This window comes from Filobasidium floriforme, assembly GCF_021052385.1.
Source record: "Filobasidium floriforme strain CBS 6241 chromosome Unknown HD553scaffold_20, whole genome shotgun sequence".
Taxonomy (NCBI): domain Eukaryota; kingdom Fungi; phylum Basidiomycota; class Tremellomycetes; order Filobasidiales; family Filobasidiaceae; genus Filobasidium; species Filobasidium floriforme.
This window is the reverse complement of record NW_025763641.1, coordinates 491325-506455: the sequence shown is the minus strand read 5'-3', so window position 1 is coordinate 506455 and position 15131 is coordinate 491325. Positions and strand designations below refer to the sequence as shown.

At 54.2% G+C, this 15131-nt stretch overlaps 6 protein-coding genes across 6 annotated transcripts; 4 read left to right on the top strand and 2 right to left on the bottom strand.

Annotated features, from left to right (window-relative positions):
- The first annotated feature begins 153 nt into the window (after nucleotides 1–153).
- On the top strand, nucleotides 154–905 carry HD553DRAFT_316660 (uncharacterized protein). The gene is made up of 3 exons (XM_046180652.1): nucleotides 154–365; nucleotides 434–531; nucleotides 595–905. The coding sequence occupies exons 1-3, from the start codon at nucleotides 205–207 to the stop codon at nucleotides 801–803; spliced, it is 468 nt and encodes a 155-aa protein (XP_046034365.1). The 5' UTR covers nucleotides 154–204; the 3' UTR covers nucleotides 804–905.
- HD553DRAFT_316658 (uncharacterized protein) lies at nucleotides 906–2918 on the top strand. The gene is made up of 7 exons (XM_046180651.1): nucleotides 906–1241; nucleotides 1311–1478; nucleotides 1558–1573; nucleotides 1655–2097; nucleotides 2164–2212; nucleotides 2283–2686; nucleotides 2765–2918. Exons 1-6 carry the CDS (start codon nucleotides 1029–1031, stop codon nucleotides 2438–2440), a joined length of 1047 nt encoding a protein of 348 aa, XP_046034364.1. The 5' UTR covers nucleotides 906–1028; the 3' UTR covers nucleotides 2441–2686; nucleotides 2765–2918.
- A 131-nt stretch (nucleotides 2919–3049) lies between these two features.
- Nucleotides 3050–5528, bottom strand: HD553DRAFT_316656 (acyl-CoA dehydrogenase/oxidase). Its single transcript, XM_046180650.1, has 9 exons — nucleotides 5014–5528; nucleotides 4833–4903; nucleotides 4649–4754; nucleotides 4381–4511; nucleotides 4064–4312; nucleotides 3731–3966; nucleotides 3571–3649; nucleotides 3331–3482; nucleotides 3050–3236 (listed from the first exon to the last, which is right to left on the bottom strand). Exons 1-9 carry the CDS (start codon nucleotides 5303–5305, stop codon nucleotides 3158–3160), a joined length of 1395 nt encoding a protein of 464 aa, XP_046034363.1. The 5' UTR covers nucleotides 5306–5528; the 3' UTR covers nucleotides 3050–3157.
- Nucleotides 5529–5679: 151 nt separating this feature from the next.
- Nucleotides 5680–7150, bottom strand: HD553DRAFT_316654 (uncharacterized protein). Its single transcript, XM_046180649.1, has 5 exons — nucleotides 6732–7150; nucleotides 6374–6644; nucleotides 6214–6287; nucleotides 6011–6124; nucleotides 5680–5932 (listed from the first exon to the last, which is right to left on the bottom strand). Exons 1-5 carry the CDS (start codon nucleotides 7011–7013, stop codon nucleotides 5885–5887), a joined length of 789 nt encoding a protein of 262 aa, XP_046034362.1. The 5' UTR covers nucleotides 7014–7150; the 3' UTR covers nucleotides 5680–5884.
- Nucleotides 7151–7355: 205 nt separating this feature from the next.
- Nucleotides 7356–8881, top strand: HD553DRAFT_316653 (uncharacterized protein). The gene is made up of 5 exons (XM_046180648.1): nucleotides 7356–7612; nucleotides 7683–7908; nucleotides 7991–8111; nucleotides 8176–8270; nucleotides 8352–8881. The coding sequence occupies exons 1-5, from the start codon at nucleotides 7479–7481 to the stop codon at nucleotides 8595–8597; spliced, it is 822 nt and encodes a 273-aa protein (XP_046034361.1). The 5' UTR covers nucleotides 7356–7478; the 3' UTR covers nucleotides 8598–8881.
- A 1784-nt stretch (nucleotides 8882–10665) lies between these two features.
- HD553DRAFT_108947 (uncharacterized protein) lies at nucleotides 10666–15103 on the top strand. The gene is made up of 3 exons (XM_046176417.1): nucleotides 10666–11116; nucleotides 11257–13388; nucleotides 13451–15103. The coding sequence occupies exons 1-3, from the start codon at nucleotides 10810–10812 to the stop codon at nucleotides 14978–14980; spliced, it is 3969 nt and encodes a 1322-aa protein (XP_046034360.1). The 5' UTR covers nucleotides 10666–10809; the 3' UTR covers nucleotides 14981–15103.
- The last annotated feature ends 28 nt before the right edge of the window (nucleotides 15104–15131 follow it).

The following is a 15131-nucleotide window of genomic DNA, read 5'->3' as shown; positions in this document are numbered from 1 at the left end:
GTAGGAGAGCAGGAGGGGGGCGACGCGCAAAGTCGAGGTCGACCCCCTTTGGCACGGAGTAGTCCGACGACGAGCGAGTCGGACCAGATAAAAGTTACTGTACTACTGTACCAGGAATGTCTACCGAGCTACCGATGTTCATGACATTGCACTCCGCCGTAGAAGCGAATACGCACCCTCATCCGAGTCCAACATAGACCAAGCATGTCGAATAAAAAACTCGGAACACCCAACAGCGGTCAAATGACCCAGGCGAACTGGGACGTCCTGTTCAAATTGAAGACTACTCCCTGTTCTTACCAAGATATTCGAGATGCTGTGGACGAGTTCGAAGGGAAAAGCAAGGGCAAGAAGCAGAGAACGTGGTAAGTTTATCATCCTGTTCCTGTTTAAGATGACAGCGCGAGGCCAACCAGTGAACCAATCTTTGCAGGACCCGCGATTGTTGGAGTTTGTCTCTTTCTCGCAAAACAATCAGACTCTGGCTAGCAGGTATAGCACTGGAGGCAATTTGGATGTGGGGCTTCACCAGTAAGTCGATAGCAGGATTGGTGAAGACTGATCTAGACTGATCAACTGATGCCTTGCACACAGGAATGGGCCATGTCCAAGTCATCATCCCGGGCCTGATCATCAATCTTGCTCAGTGGTTATGGCCTATTCTGGATGCAGATGAGAGGGACTATGTTATCTTGGAACAGATCTTAGTCACTCTGTCTATCCTTGGAGCTATCACTATTTGCCAGGTGTACTTTCCTGATGGTGTTGAGAAGGTCATGATCCTCATTGCGGGAAAGGATTAGGGACGGACGCGAGACGGGGACCTCGACGACGATATCACGATTGACACGAACGCACGAACATACTACTACGAGACTATCACGCATGTCATGTAAATCTGTACACTATCGCATATACCCTTGTCAACCACTGAGCCAATACTACTAGTTCGTGTCTCTCTCTGTACCTCACTGTTCGAGTGAGAATCGGAACCTACGACCACATCAGGAAGCCGACCCGCAGGATTGATGATTCGCGACTCGACCTCATCGATGCTCGCCGACTGCACCGGTGGCCGTGGTGGTCGCTTTGCTGGCAAGCTCACCGAGGCTCCTCGAGATTCTGCCGTATTTCGGTCTATCGCTGTCACCTATACATACCCAGAGCCCGAAGGATGGTCCTTCTGGCGAACGCCCAGCGTCATCTATCTTTCTTTCGTTATACGGACGCCTTCAATCGAGGTGAGGGTGAGAAAAGGGTCGCCTTTCCGCATGAATTGCGAACCTGATAGATCACGGCTACTCGAACAGAGACCGATCTATGTACATCGTCAACATCTGATCTGGGCTTGGGAATATCTGCGTCAAGTCAATCGAAAACGATGGAGCCTTTTTCTTAGGTGTCACGATGAAGATGTCAGGAAACGCTTCCGATTCACAGCTGAAGACATGGCCGTGATGTATGAATGGGAGGAGGAAGTAAGCAGTTTCCCTCGCTTCGCAGTCTACATAGAGTTGGATTGACGCTGACGATCATGACGCTTGTTGCCTTGCACAGTCGCTGAGACTGTTTAGTACGTATTGTATCGAGATGATCGTTCTCGAATTGCCCACTCTGACAGTAACCCTACCTTTCATCATTTGTGGCCTCATAGATACCTTTGGAGCGCATCTGGATCGTCTTGCCGACTTTGAGGAAGCGGGCTTGAAGCCCTGCTCTTTCGGTCAGGGATTGATGCAAGTTCCGAAAGATAACTTATTTATCCCCACCATCGACGTTCCTACGCGCCCGGAATATTTCCCAGCTGCCTTCTTCATCTATGCTATCCGGGTCTTACAAGGTCGGGCAGGACTGAGTGACCTTGAAGATGTTCACCTTCGACGCAGAGTTCAAGAATGCATCTCCTCAACGCCCGAGGCCGATTATGATATCGGCAACGAGGCGAGTTATCTTGTATCGGTGAAGCTGGACGAGGAAATTTTGGATCCCGTGGATGAGCCGGACGTGGCAAGGTTGATCAAAGTTGGTGCCGTCCCGGAGCAAGTTTGTCGCCATGAGCCGCTAGATCCCGATACCCTGACGAAGCTCTTCAGAGAGGTATGTTCACTCAGTCTTTACGTCTTCCCTGGATTGAGCTGCTAATCCGCTCACGATCACGCTCAGGAGAGTCTCCGTGTATCTGTTCAAGGCTCTCGGCCAATACAACCAGCAGGTAAGGATGAAACCGACACCGCCTTGCCACTGGACTCGCAGTCTGATTGCAAACTTGCTGCACGGGGCAGATGACGGACTTCCTGATCCTTACGAATTGTTCGAGTCTTTCCTGCATTTCGAACCGGTTGAATGGTTGGTCAGCAAGGCCTCATGGGAAGCCGAACCCCTCTCTACACACTCGTCCCCACCAGAGTCCGGCGAACCGAATGAAACCCGCTCGGTCTAGCCGAGAAGTTTCAGGAATCGAAAGAAGGGACGGCCGGGTCGAACCACCAATGAGGACGTCCCGTCAGTCGCCCTTCCATACATGAACAGAGTTCTTGTACAAACCGAGGTCGTGGATCGGCTTCCTCCTATCATATCCCTGCTATCGGATCACTCGATAGGTAACTTACGGGTCGCGGATTGGGCAAACAACTTTCTGGCCCGACGATGTCACCACTCCGGACGAGATCGGCCGTTTCTCACACTTGTGAGTAAGAAGACGCGAACCCGCCAGATCTACCAAGCGTCATTTCCGATTATTACACTCTACGGTGCAAACTTCAAGGGAAAGCTGTGCTGCGGAATGATTTCAAGCAGTCCCAGGACTATCACCCGTGCGAGCGAAAGAAAGATAGGCTTATCAGGCGGGCTGCTCTATCGTTGTATCATGATACTGCAAATATCCCTTCATGTGATGAAATACTCGAGATACGCCGCAAGTCGCTTCTTAGTCCGTCTGGTTATTTCGTCACTCGACTCGGACGTTGTCCAGCAAGCTTAGCCATACGTCATCGATGGCACGTTGACGGACAGCTCTGATAGAACGAGAGCTCGCAGCGATCATCTTCACGTTCACGATCAGAATACATTTGGCGTTATCGTACATCATAGACATAGACTATTTGATTACAAACGTGGGCCTATGCGCAGAAAGAGTGCCCAAATCATCTCGTTTCACTTAGGTGTACTTCTTCTTGAGGTCTTTCCAGATGGTTTCAAGTTGAATATTGGAGGTTCCCTCGTAAATCGCTCCGATCCTGATGCGATATGTAGCAATTAGCCCGACTGATCAGCTTGGTCTCGCTTGACGAAGAACGATGCATGGTATAATCTAGAGAAGAAGGGACTTACATCGAGTCTCTCCAGAATTTCTGGACGGGCAGGTCTCGCGTGAACCCGACCCCTCCGCACCATTCGATCGCTAGCCCAGAAGCCTTCTGCGCGACCTTGGAAGCGTGGTACTTGGCCATGGCGGCGGCGATCTTGAACTCCTTGCCTTCCTCCTGCATGTACGAGGGTCTTCGGTCAGCCGCGAGCAACCCCTTGTGCATGATTCACCGGCATGATACGGAGAAGGAAGGTCAGACTTGCCTTGAGCCTGGCCGCATTGTAGGTCAATAACCTCGCCGTTTCGATTTCCGTAGCAACCTCGGCGAACTGGAAGCCCATCCTACAGGCATCGGTTCGGTTGACCGCTATCAGCTATTGCCTTCCTCTACCTTCTCGAGTATGCCAAACCTCTCCGACTCACCCCTGGTTATCACCGACGGGTTTTCCGAATTGTTTCCTCTGGAAAGCGTAGGTGACCGCATAGTCGAACGCCCCCTGAGCGAGGCCCAACATTTGCGCGGCGATCCCGATTCTCCCCTCATTCAGGATCTCGATGGCGATCTTGTACCCCTTGCCGACCTCGCCGACGACGTTTTTCGCCGGTACCTTGACGTCGTCGAAACTAAGTAGGCAGGTGGACGAAGCCCGGATTCCGAGCTGTAGTTGGGTGAACGTCGGAAGGCAAAATACATCAGCCTCATGACAGATCGGAGAAGTCGTCCTGTCGCCTAGCCGCCGTGCCGCACCGACGCACCTTTTTCTCCTTTTTCGCAATTTGCACGCCCCAATCCTTTTCCACCATGAAACACGTGATACCCTTGTACCCCTTGCTCGGATCGATATTGGCAAAGACCAAGAAATAATCGGCCTCTCCCGAGTTGGTGATCCACATCTTGCTCCCGTTCAGAATGTAGTGCTCGCCGTCAGGCTCTAGCTTGGCCGTCGTCTGCAACGCAAAGGCGTCCGACCCGGAGTTGGGCTCTGAGAGACAGAACGATCCGAGCTGCCAAGGGAATGCGGACGGATTTTAGCGTTCCATTCTCATTCATTTTGCTCTGCTTGTCGACTCACGACATTGGTGGCCAAACCGGGGAGGTACTTGTCCTTGACGTAGTCGTTTCCGAACAACCTCAAGGTCGAGTTGACCAACGTGTTGTGTACATCACAGCACACCGAGACGGACGGGTCGACCTTGCTCAGTTCTAGAATGTCGATGAATGTAGATTCCGGAAGAGATGGAAGGCAATGTATGATCAACATGCGGATCATGGAGAGGAACGAATTTTTAGGCTGTTAGCGTAAAACGTTTGACGACAGCAAACACCGCTGTTGGACTGACCTTCGACGGCGAGAATAGCGGCCATAAAGCTCATCTCCGACCCTCCATGCTCGGCGCTCGTCTCGATACCCATTAGGCCCTGGTCGAAGAGACCCTTGATGATCTCCTATGAACGCCCGATCGGCAAAAGATCGCCGGTTCAGTACAGCAAGCGGGAGACTGAACGGGTCGAGAGGCAACTGACAGGGTCCATGACTTCGGATTCGTCCATCTCGGTCACTTTCGGTCCGATGACCTCCTGCGCGAATTTCCTCACTATCCTCGCAATCAGGCGTCAAGGCGAATGCAACGAACCCCTTTGTTCAGCTCTCGAAGCGACACGACATCAGATTTCCCAGGAATAGTTCATGAGTGGCTAGACTTACCGGTCTCCCGCAACATCTCCTCCTCTTCGGTGAAGTTGTAGATCGAGGGGGGCGTGTTGATCTCTGGACGAGTGTTGGGCTCTTCGACCTCGCTCTTCCTGACGGCCGAGACGTGGAAGTTCCTACCATATGCGCTGGTGTTCGCAGGTTTCGAAGCGGATTGATGAGAAGACAAAGGCAGCGAAGAGGAGGAGGTGGAGAGAGATCGGGAGAAGATGGGGGTGATGGCAGGGGCGAGACGGAAAGGTAGAGACGAGGCGGGAAGGTTGGATCGTAGGGTACGGGCGAGCATCTTTAGTGTTGGTTATGTATCGGCTTTCGAGTGGTTCAAGGAAACAAGAGTGAGAGGTGCTAGCGATGCGGGTTGCAATGAGCGATGATATGGTGAGATGGTTGCTTGCTCGAGACTGGTAGCTGGTTGTTTGCTTGTTTGTATATCTTTGGTGTCCATGCTCTCTGTTTCGGTCGTCACGGTCGATGAGCCAGTGCTCTGCTGAACCATGACCACCTGACCCGAGTTAACCGGCCACTCCCTTGCTTGCTCGTTAACCGGATCATCACGGCCGGGGTAGGCGCGCGCGGGGAGAGCCGGCCGTCTAGTTACATCACGTGATGTCGTTATTGCATGCCAAGAACGTTCTGCACCAACATGTGCGTAGGTCATGCACGAAGACGAGCAAAGCATATAGATAGAAGACTAGTAGAAATACATCGATAATGACCATACATCGATCCTCACACAAGATGAGCCTAGGCCAAGAAGTGAGGGCAATTAGATGTCGAAAAGAGGCGATTGATCCAGGCCTAGGGAAGGATCAAAGAGATTGTCTTGACGGGGCAGCAAGGGAAAGAGTTCTCAGGGGGGGGGGGTCTAGTAGACGTAGGGGATCAAGACGTAGGGGACCCTCTTGGTGTAAGCCTATAGCATAGAGAATGGATGATCAGCATGCAGGCTCGACGGGTATAGGTCTCGTGAGAGTATCGAGTCTGGACGTACGGCCCACTGCTCCTTGTATTTGGAAGCCATGTGGCTGGAAAAGTCGGGAATCGAGCTGAGGGCGAAGATTCCGTTCTGGAAGAGGAACGTCAGGGTGGCGTTGAGGATCGAGCCCTGTTGGTCGAGACGAGTAGCAAAGTGAGAACAATGTCAGCAAACGAGCGAAGACGCGTATCCTCGAGGTCAATGGCGCAGGAGCTCACGGTGGCGAGAGCGGTTCCGACACGGTGCAAAGTGTAGAACGCGTAGTTGGGGTGACGGACAACTCCCCAAGCACCTAGAGAATAGCAAAAAAAAACAGAAAAAGACAGTCATATCAGCTCCGACATGCTCAATAGCATGGCCACTGACCCCGCAACGCACCCTGGTCGTAAACCTTGCCAGCGTTCCTCTTGTCATTCTTGAACGCCCGCCTCGAGCTCTCGATCACGATCTCTCCCACGTTCCCGACGACGACGGCGAGGAATCCGAGGTACTGCATCCAGTTGGAGGCGAGGGGGTTGGTCTTGCCCCGAGAGACACGGTAGACAAAGACGAGCGAGTTGATGACGGTGTAGAGCGAGTTGAAGCCAGAGACAAAGGCGCCGGCAGAGACGGGGAACTCGGAGCTGCATTCAGCGTTGGCCCACCAGATCTGCGGTGAAGAGCGGATATTGAGCAGCAGGAGAGTGAGCTTAGCGTTCCTATAAACTTGTACAAACTAGATCGGGCATGGACCTACGTGTCGCAACGCGGTGATGGCGTTCATAGTGAGCAACATGTTACCGGGCTTGTCCAACAGCCCAGCTCCGAAAAAGTCGGTATTGAGGCCGACCCGGGTGACGAGGGGCAAGGTGATGATCCTCTTCAACCCGATGGTCTGGAGGAGCTTGCCAGCGACTCCATTTCGCAGGAGAGCGTAGGCGAGGGTAGGGTCGAGAGCACGACCGATGGTCATGGCGAGACGACCTGCGAGGTTGTCCGAAGGGGACGTCGCCGGGCGGCGCAACGGGTTGTTGGACATGGTGTTGGGTGTGTTTAGGACTAGGACGAGAGACGTGGGAGGGATGTGGTGGGTTAATTTCGAGCTCGAACGGAAGTCAAGTTGATATTGCAATCGCGATATAAGACCCAAATGGCAAGAGAGGTCGAGAGCTCTCCTCGGCAGGTGACGCTTGTTCGTTGATTCGGTCCCATGGCCCAAGGTCGCGGGTCGGTGACGAATCGTTTCCAACGAAAACATGTCCCAAAGAGGAAACCATGGTGATCGGAAGCATTTCGGAGGCAATCACGGTCGATGTCTTATCGGCTCGCGTTCGGGTAAAAAGATGGCGGCGGGTAAATCTCGAGCTCGGCGAGCTCTCACCTTCGATCAAACCATCAGGACGAACAGGTCTCGTTTCACTTGGCGACAGTGCGGCTGCTGGTTTCAAGAGCGCACAATTGCTGGCGGCGCTCAAATGGATTCATATGCATCTCTCATAATAGTATGATCGAGAATGAAAAAGCCGAAACAGCACTGGGCACGATCGGAGCGGTGCTCTGGACGATCCAGATTATACCCCAGCTCGTCAAGAGTTACCGGACGAAAGATGTGGAAGGGTTGAGCGCCATGCTCATGTTGTGAGTCCCTCCGTTCGTCCTGTGGCGTGATTTGGACTGCCACTGACTACAGATTTCTGTACGATCATAGCGTGTGGGCGGTCTCGAGTCCATTCCTAGGAGTCTACGCCATCGTGCAAGATCTCTCGGTGCCCATCATTCTCCAGCCGCAGAGCTTCGGCCTGCTCTCCTCGATCTCGGTGGCTCAGTGCATGCATTACGGTCAGAAACGGAGCAAGAGCGTCTGTATCGCCTTTGTGCTAGCGTTCGCCGTTATCATGGCCGGCTTCGAGGTCGGAATGGTATATGCAGTCCGGGTGAGTCGGTCGGGACGACGTGATCAACGGATAATACGCACGAAGAGGATCTGATATTGGCAAATTGACATTGTGCTTCTAGGCGGGGATGGACAACGGAGTCGACTGGCCTGTTACGCTTTTTGGGAGCATATCCGCGGCTCTGCTGGCCGGAGCGCTGATACCCCAATACTATGAGATATATCGCCTGAAGGAGGTAAAAGGTGAGCGCGATGACGCGAGTCGCCAACCATCCGGATCCACTTATGCCTTCTAACGCTCGAACAGGTATATCTTTGATCTTTATGGGAACAGATATGGCAGGAGGCGTCTTTTGTACCCTGAGTCTCGCATTCAGGAGTAAAGTCGACATCATCGGGACGGCAAGTCACAAAGTTCCGAAGCAGGACACTCCATCTCGCAGAAACCGCTGACCTTTGCCTCTGAACGGTCATTTCGAACAGATCAACTACTGCTGCGTGGTCGTCCTTGACCTCGGTGTCTTGATCTTGGCCATGATCCTCAATCCGAGGGCAAAGAGGAAACGACTCGAAGCCGGCCTACCTGCCAACGCCGATGATACGATCGAGATCGACGATGCGCGGCAGGTGCAGATGTCGACAGCTACCTCTAGGGCTGTCAAGGACGAAGATAGGCAGGATACGTTGGATTCTACCGGTACTACGAATGTGAAGGATTTCTCGGTATGAGGGCGAACTATGGGGCGTTTGGCAAAAGGATTTTACGATACGACGCACTAGAAGACGGCGCTGGAGAGAGCGCATGTCAACGTCGACAGCAGCATATCATATATGGAGCAAACACATAGGGAGCTAGAATCGGTAGAGTTCCTCGAATTCGATATCTGTAGCCTAGTATCCTCGAGCAGATCGATTCACTGTATCTACAATAGCAGATCATTCACGGAGGCACGCGATCTGACGATATGTGAGAAATCTTCCGGCCAGTCAAGATGATGAGCGAGGGAGGTAGTAAGTTTGAGTATGAACCACTGCGATGCTTCATCACAAAGAGACGGACAGAAGACAGGCGATCGCGGCTCTCCAAAAGTCGATCGAGGTTCGGGAAACCTTTCGCATATCGTGTATCGTGATCACGATAGATGAAGAGCGGAGCAAACCCAGATCGAGAAACTATCCAATCGAGTGCGCCGCCAGGACGCCTGGCCAAGGAACCGATGGATGCACCCATAAAAACCCACTTCGCCCATCACGAGTCAGATTCGCGGCGTATGACGAACGGTCTTTCTTTTCTGGGCGGTCGTCGATGTTGTTGCCGAGACCATCGTCAAGATACACCAAACCGATTTGATTTATCAATCCCCAAAGATCCATCAAAGCGGTCGCTGCTATCCCCAAGTCATCGGAGGTGTCTGACATGTCGATAATGTAAGTCCGGACTCGAGAAGAGGTCGATCCCGGCCGAGTGCTTGGTCGGCCTTTGTAACTGATTCCAACCCCTATTCTCGTTGAACCGCCTGTTGACATGCATCGCATGATATTATGTTACAGTCGACTATCTCGTGTATAGTACAATACAGAAATGGCGTCCTGGTGTCATTCAACAGAACTCGTTTCTTTCTTGGTGTCTCGTACGCTCACATGATATATTGAGATTCTCATTCAGAAGTCAGTCGCATGCTTGAATTTCGGTCGTAGGCTGATCGCTTTACGATTCCTCCAGCGTACACAACGACTGTGTCTTTCTCCGATGCGATGATGACAGTCCCTGTGATGTAGGTTCCCCGCTACCAAAAGCGCATTTGCCACGACATCTGAGAGCATCAGGGTTTCCAAAGTCGCACACGGGAAGTGATGTCGGCCCGTAAATGCTTGAGACAGCAAGTTGTTACCAGTCTGCTGGCCCTATTGTGATGTGGAATGTCAGGTAGGGTTGAGCATACACGACGGGAGAATGCGAGCGATTGCAGAGAAGCCATCACTCACCTTATGAGAATAAGCGTCGCCCAAACGTCGGTAATGTGCAGCCTTGTCTTTAGCCTCCACTTGCTTGCCGTCCAATCCGTCACATAAAGGGGGAAAGAGACTGCCCGAGAGACGAGGTCAGCAGGGCGGCAAATCGTCTTCTGAGTTTGGTAGAACCCGCGATGAGATATGCAGCGAAATCATCAGCATTCGACTATGGTACCCCCTCGACTGCCCATGTCAATTACCTGCACCGTCGCCACCGCGTCCACCGACCGCGATCTCATCTAGCGGTTCGGCACATCCGGGACAAACAAAACCTCATAGCCGTATACCTGCTTGACAACAGAGCCCACGGACAGGATGAAACGGAGCGTATACAGCTGGTGCAAAGGGGGCCGGATGTCGTCGTTACATCTTTGTAGCTCGCATCGCGCATCGCCAACTTCCTTGTTCTCATGGTCATTCCGTCGGTCGATAGGGTTCGCCATCATCAGGCCGAGGGTGATATGACTGTTCTGTCGGGTCGGTGATGCAGACTGAATTAGCTTCCGATCAGATGGCAAGGAAGGGGGGAAGCAGAGGGGGAAGAGGCTCTTGGCCCTGAAGATGCGCTAAAAGTGGTCGGGACCTTCGCTTACGGCTTTGTCTCTCCTCGTCCCTCTGCCGTGATTTGCTCTCCCTTCGCCGAGGGGGAGATCGCTCCCTGTGCTCCTGCTCCTGCTGCTGCGCCCGATCACACAGAGAGCGGAAGGTCAAAGGGACCTCGACATCCCATATCCCATCCTGATATCCTGACCTTCATCATATCTCTCGTCTTCTCATCCTCACTCACGCACTCAATCGTCGACAACAATCGGAGCACCTCTTTCTCCTCTCCTCTCCTCTTCTTTCCTTCCCACCACGACCTGCCAACTCCCTATTCTCCCCCTCACGGCCAAAAAAGGGGACGCCAACTGCGCGGAATCTCGAAAGGATGGAGCTCGATTTCGACGACATCGACATTCCCATCTCGGACGCACGACTATCACACCTCTCCCCCGTCCCATCTTCAGCCGTACCCGTCAACGCTGCCAACAAGCTCTCTTCCTCAGATATCGGTTCGAAGCGGGGTCACAAGGCTGCCGGCCGTAAAGGAGCTGGGGCTGGGTCGAACGTGCTCGATAAGCAGCTCCAGGGAGCCGACCAGGACGATCACGACCTAGACGACGGCTTATTGATAGGAGATGACGATGTGATGGATGGGACAGGCTTGATGGATTGGCAGTCGATTGATACGGGAGGTGAGTGTATCAGACGAGGTCCTGAACAGCTTGACACAGCAAAGCTGATGACGTCTTTCCTCATCGGACTCCTTCTCTTTTGTTCACGTAACCCCTTCTCCTCGTGACCAAACCTCAAACCCTGGTCCTCGCGATCACAGACTTTGACTTTAGCTCGACGTTTCCCTCGACGACACCACAGATGCACGTCCGGACCGACCTCCCTCATCCGATCTCTCCCCGGTTGTTTCAAGATGGCGCGGACGAGGAAGACTTGGCGACCCCTTTGACCGCCAGGCCGATCGTGAACAGCTCGTCAAATGCCCCTGCTGAGGCTGGTTTTACCGGATTCTCCAACCATGGATTGCAGGACGATTTCGCTGCCAGCTATTCGTCCTCGGTATCCGGATTCGGCATGCTTCATAATCATCTCGGTCATAGTCAGGGTCTTGGAGGAGCTCCCGGACATACCTTTGGGATGAACATGCCTTTACATCCTTCACAGGCGAACACTGGTGGGATGCAGTTCGGTCTACCGCAGCAACAGCAACCGTTGCAACACCAGCAAGGATATCCTCAGCACCAGCATAACGGGCAAGGACACGTTCATTCGCAGTCGTTTGCCGGCCCTGGTCTGAGCATGTCGATGATCAATCCTCCAAAGTTGTTCGGACAGGAACACGGGCTACCTATGCACCCAGGACAAGGCTTCTTGAATCAACCTCTTCCTTTCCAACCTCAAGATCAACATTCGCAGCACCTGCAACAACCCGGTTCGCAGATCCAATCGAGCGTGCCTTCTTCGGCGCTCTGGCCCGGGTCGGCATCTCTCCCGAACCTGAACCATCTAGCCGGATCGGGCTTGTCGTTTTCGTTACCAGGATCTAGCTCTGGCAATATGACCGGAAAGAAGGCCGGAAAAGCTGGTGACAAACGACCGAAAAAACGGGCGAGGTGTAGTGAGGGGAGCGACGAAGAGGGACAACAGGTCGCCGCAGGGTCTACTTCTGGTTCACCAAAGGAGAAGGAGAAGAAGGTTGGCAAGGACAAGGAGTCCAAGCTGGAACAAGGAGGTGATCTCGACAACGAGGTCGATGAGGATTCTGATGCCGAGGGGACCGAGCTGGGGGAGATCAACGACGAGGTCGGGTTGAATGAGAGCGGAATGATGGGCATGTCGTCCTCGATGACCTCTTCGGCGGGTTTCGTCCCCGGAATGCTCGGTTTGAGGGATGGGAGCGTCCTAGACGTCGGCGCGGACGGAATGAGCCCGGGAAGCACTGGATCAGGGTTCGCCAAGGATGGCAGTGCTGCTGCCGGTGGTGGGGATGGGAACGACGACTCTGTCAGTGACCAAAAGGACGGAAAGTTTCGATTGAAGGGCGGGTTGACAGTCCCTCTGGGCAAGAAGAAAAAGGTTCCTCCTCCCGGCGGGTTCAAACCATGGAACACCTCGCCTTCATCTTCCCACTTGCCCTCCGGATCAGCTTGTATTAACCCGGTCACGGGCGAGGTAGAATTGCCTCCGATGGACAATCTCACCAAAGAGGAGATCCGCAAAGTCAAGAATCGAGCGTCGGCGCAGCGGAGCCGAACGAGGAAGGGCGAGTTGTTGGGCGGATTGATGGACGAGGTCAACAGGTTGAGGGAACGCTTGAGAGACGTGACGAACGGCGCAGAGGGTGGGGATGGTGACGACGCTTCGATGGGCGCCGAAGAGTTTCTACGCAAGACGCACGCTGCGAGAGCAGCTAGGGGCGGGAGCGTGATGAGCTCGACGGGTTCCGTCGGGAGGGACGAGGAAAAGGAAGGGATGAAGATGTTGATCGAACGTTTACGTGCCGAGGTGGAAAACGAGCGTAAAGCGCGAGAGGCCGCCGAGGCTCAAGGATGGATGTGGAAAAACAAGCACGATCAATTGATCAGCAGTATCGCCCTCGGAGCCGGGGAGACGATCAATCCAGGCCTCGTCTCAGACCCTCCCGCCTCGGTTAGGAACGCCAGGAGTGAAGAGGACATGGACAAGACGACCCTGGGGCTACCCGATCTGGACAAGATGGGCGGCGATGACGACGAGGATGAAGACAGGCAAGACGCAGACGAGGATCAACTGATGGAACTGTCGTCTGCCGGTCATCTCGATGCCGCCGCCGCTCCGGTCAAGGTCGGCCGAGCGCAACTTGAAACAGTTAGTGAGTCTGAGGACGGCGGGCGAGACTTGGTCCAGGCGAAAAAGAAGGAAAAGGCGGTCGTCAAGGGAAGTCAAAGGGATAGCAAGGGGGTCCTGATGATGGTGAGTGTCGATCGAGAACATGTGCCAGGACCGATTCTGACGTTGCTTGGCGTTTGTTCCAGGTCGTCCTCTTCTCTTTCGCCCTCTTCTCGCTACCGCCGCACATGCGGACGCCCGGATTTAACACGTCGACGGCTTTCCACATGAGCACAAACGGTAACGCTGAAGCCGCCGCCTTGTTTGAGAAGCTCCTGCCCTATAGTACCAAGGCCTCGTCATCTGGGGACATGGATGTCGAGGGCGAGGACGATACCGACGCGTTGTTGGCCATCGCCGATGCGGCTTCCAAGGGCGTCGTACCTACCTCTGCTCGTCGTCAACCCGTCAAGGGCCGCAAGAGCTTGTCGTTCACTTTGCTCAAACCCATCGACGAGGAAAAGGCGGCCGAGTTCGAGAAGGCCGATCGCAAGAGCCCTGGTGAACCCAACGACGGCTTGAACGCTGACGCCGACGCAACGCTTGGTGGCACGGTCGAGGATGTGCTCGAAAAGTGGCTCGGATTAAGCCTGTTTGACAACAAGAATGGCGACAGGTCGGCCAAGGACGCCAATCCTGAAGCTGATACGACTGATAAAGGCATACCTGGTGGCTGGATCGTTGTAAAGTCGAGCCTGACCGACGAGGACGGCAATGCGATCGACGCGGGTCAAAAGGACGACAAGAGGTTCGAACGCGCCAGCGAGCTGTCGAGCAGGTCCTCGACCGCTTCTCCGCTGACGACCGGCTTCAAGGCGCTGACCGCTTGGGATGGTACGCCGATCGATCCGATGCAGTTGGACGAGGACGTGATGTCGGTTTCGCATCACGGGCACGAGGATAATGACGACCATGGTGACGGGTTCCTTCGAGCTTCGGTCCACGGGGACGGGTTGACGATGCCGTTCGCTCCGGATAGACGAGCCAAGCCCGACGGCCCTAGCCCCACTCTCGCTCCCGAGTTCCAGGAAGACCCTCTGGATGATGAACAGCGTAATCAGCGTGCAGCTTCGGTTCCTACCCATGGAAGTGGAAGTGCTTCGGGGACCAGCGCTCGTCGACTGCCCCCTTCGACCAGCTCGACCGATCGACACCGTCGGCAGTCACTCTCCGTCCTCGGCAACGGTTTCCCCGGAATCACCCCGAGTCACCTTGCCCCGAACGCCGCATCCTCCTCCTCGTCAGCGACTCCATCTACCGCACCCTCGCCCTCGGTTTCAGGCAGCATTTCGTCCTCCCGCACGCTCCCCTCTTCGCCCAGCTCGGCTTATGCGCCGACCAGGGTCCGATCTATGCCCTCGAGCGCGCTCATGCGACTCGAAGAACGACCGGCTAACGAGAAATACATGAAGCTGGAGCTCGAGGTCGATTTCGAGGTAGAGCTTACGTGTCGCGGAGTGAGGACGAGAAGCGGGACCACTTCTACGCCCTCTTCTGCAGCAATGTCGATGTCGAGCTCTCTAGACGGAGAGACCATAGGGCGATCCGACGCTTCAACCTTGCGTGCTGGCCCTGACCGTGGAGTCAGCTTGGTTGACAAGGAAGAGGTCGGGAGGTTGCTGAGCTCTGGGCTGAACTTGGGGGACAAGGGAGGGTTCTTGAATCTGGGACTGTGAGCTGGGGTCGGGGCTTGCTTGACGATCGACTGTGATGAACAACGAGATTACGAATGGAGAAGGACTGGGGATCGACTCTCGATATGAAAATGGACATAGAAGAATCTCTATCGGAACGACTTGTGCGTCTAGGACGGATCTTGCACTCTGA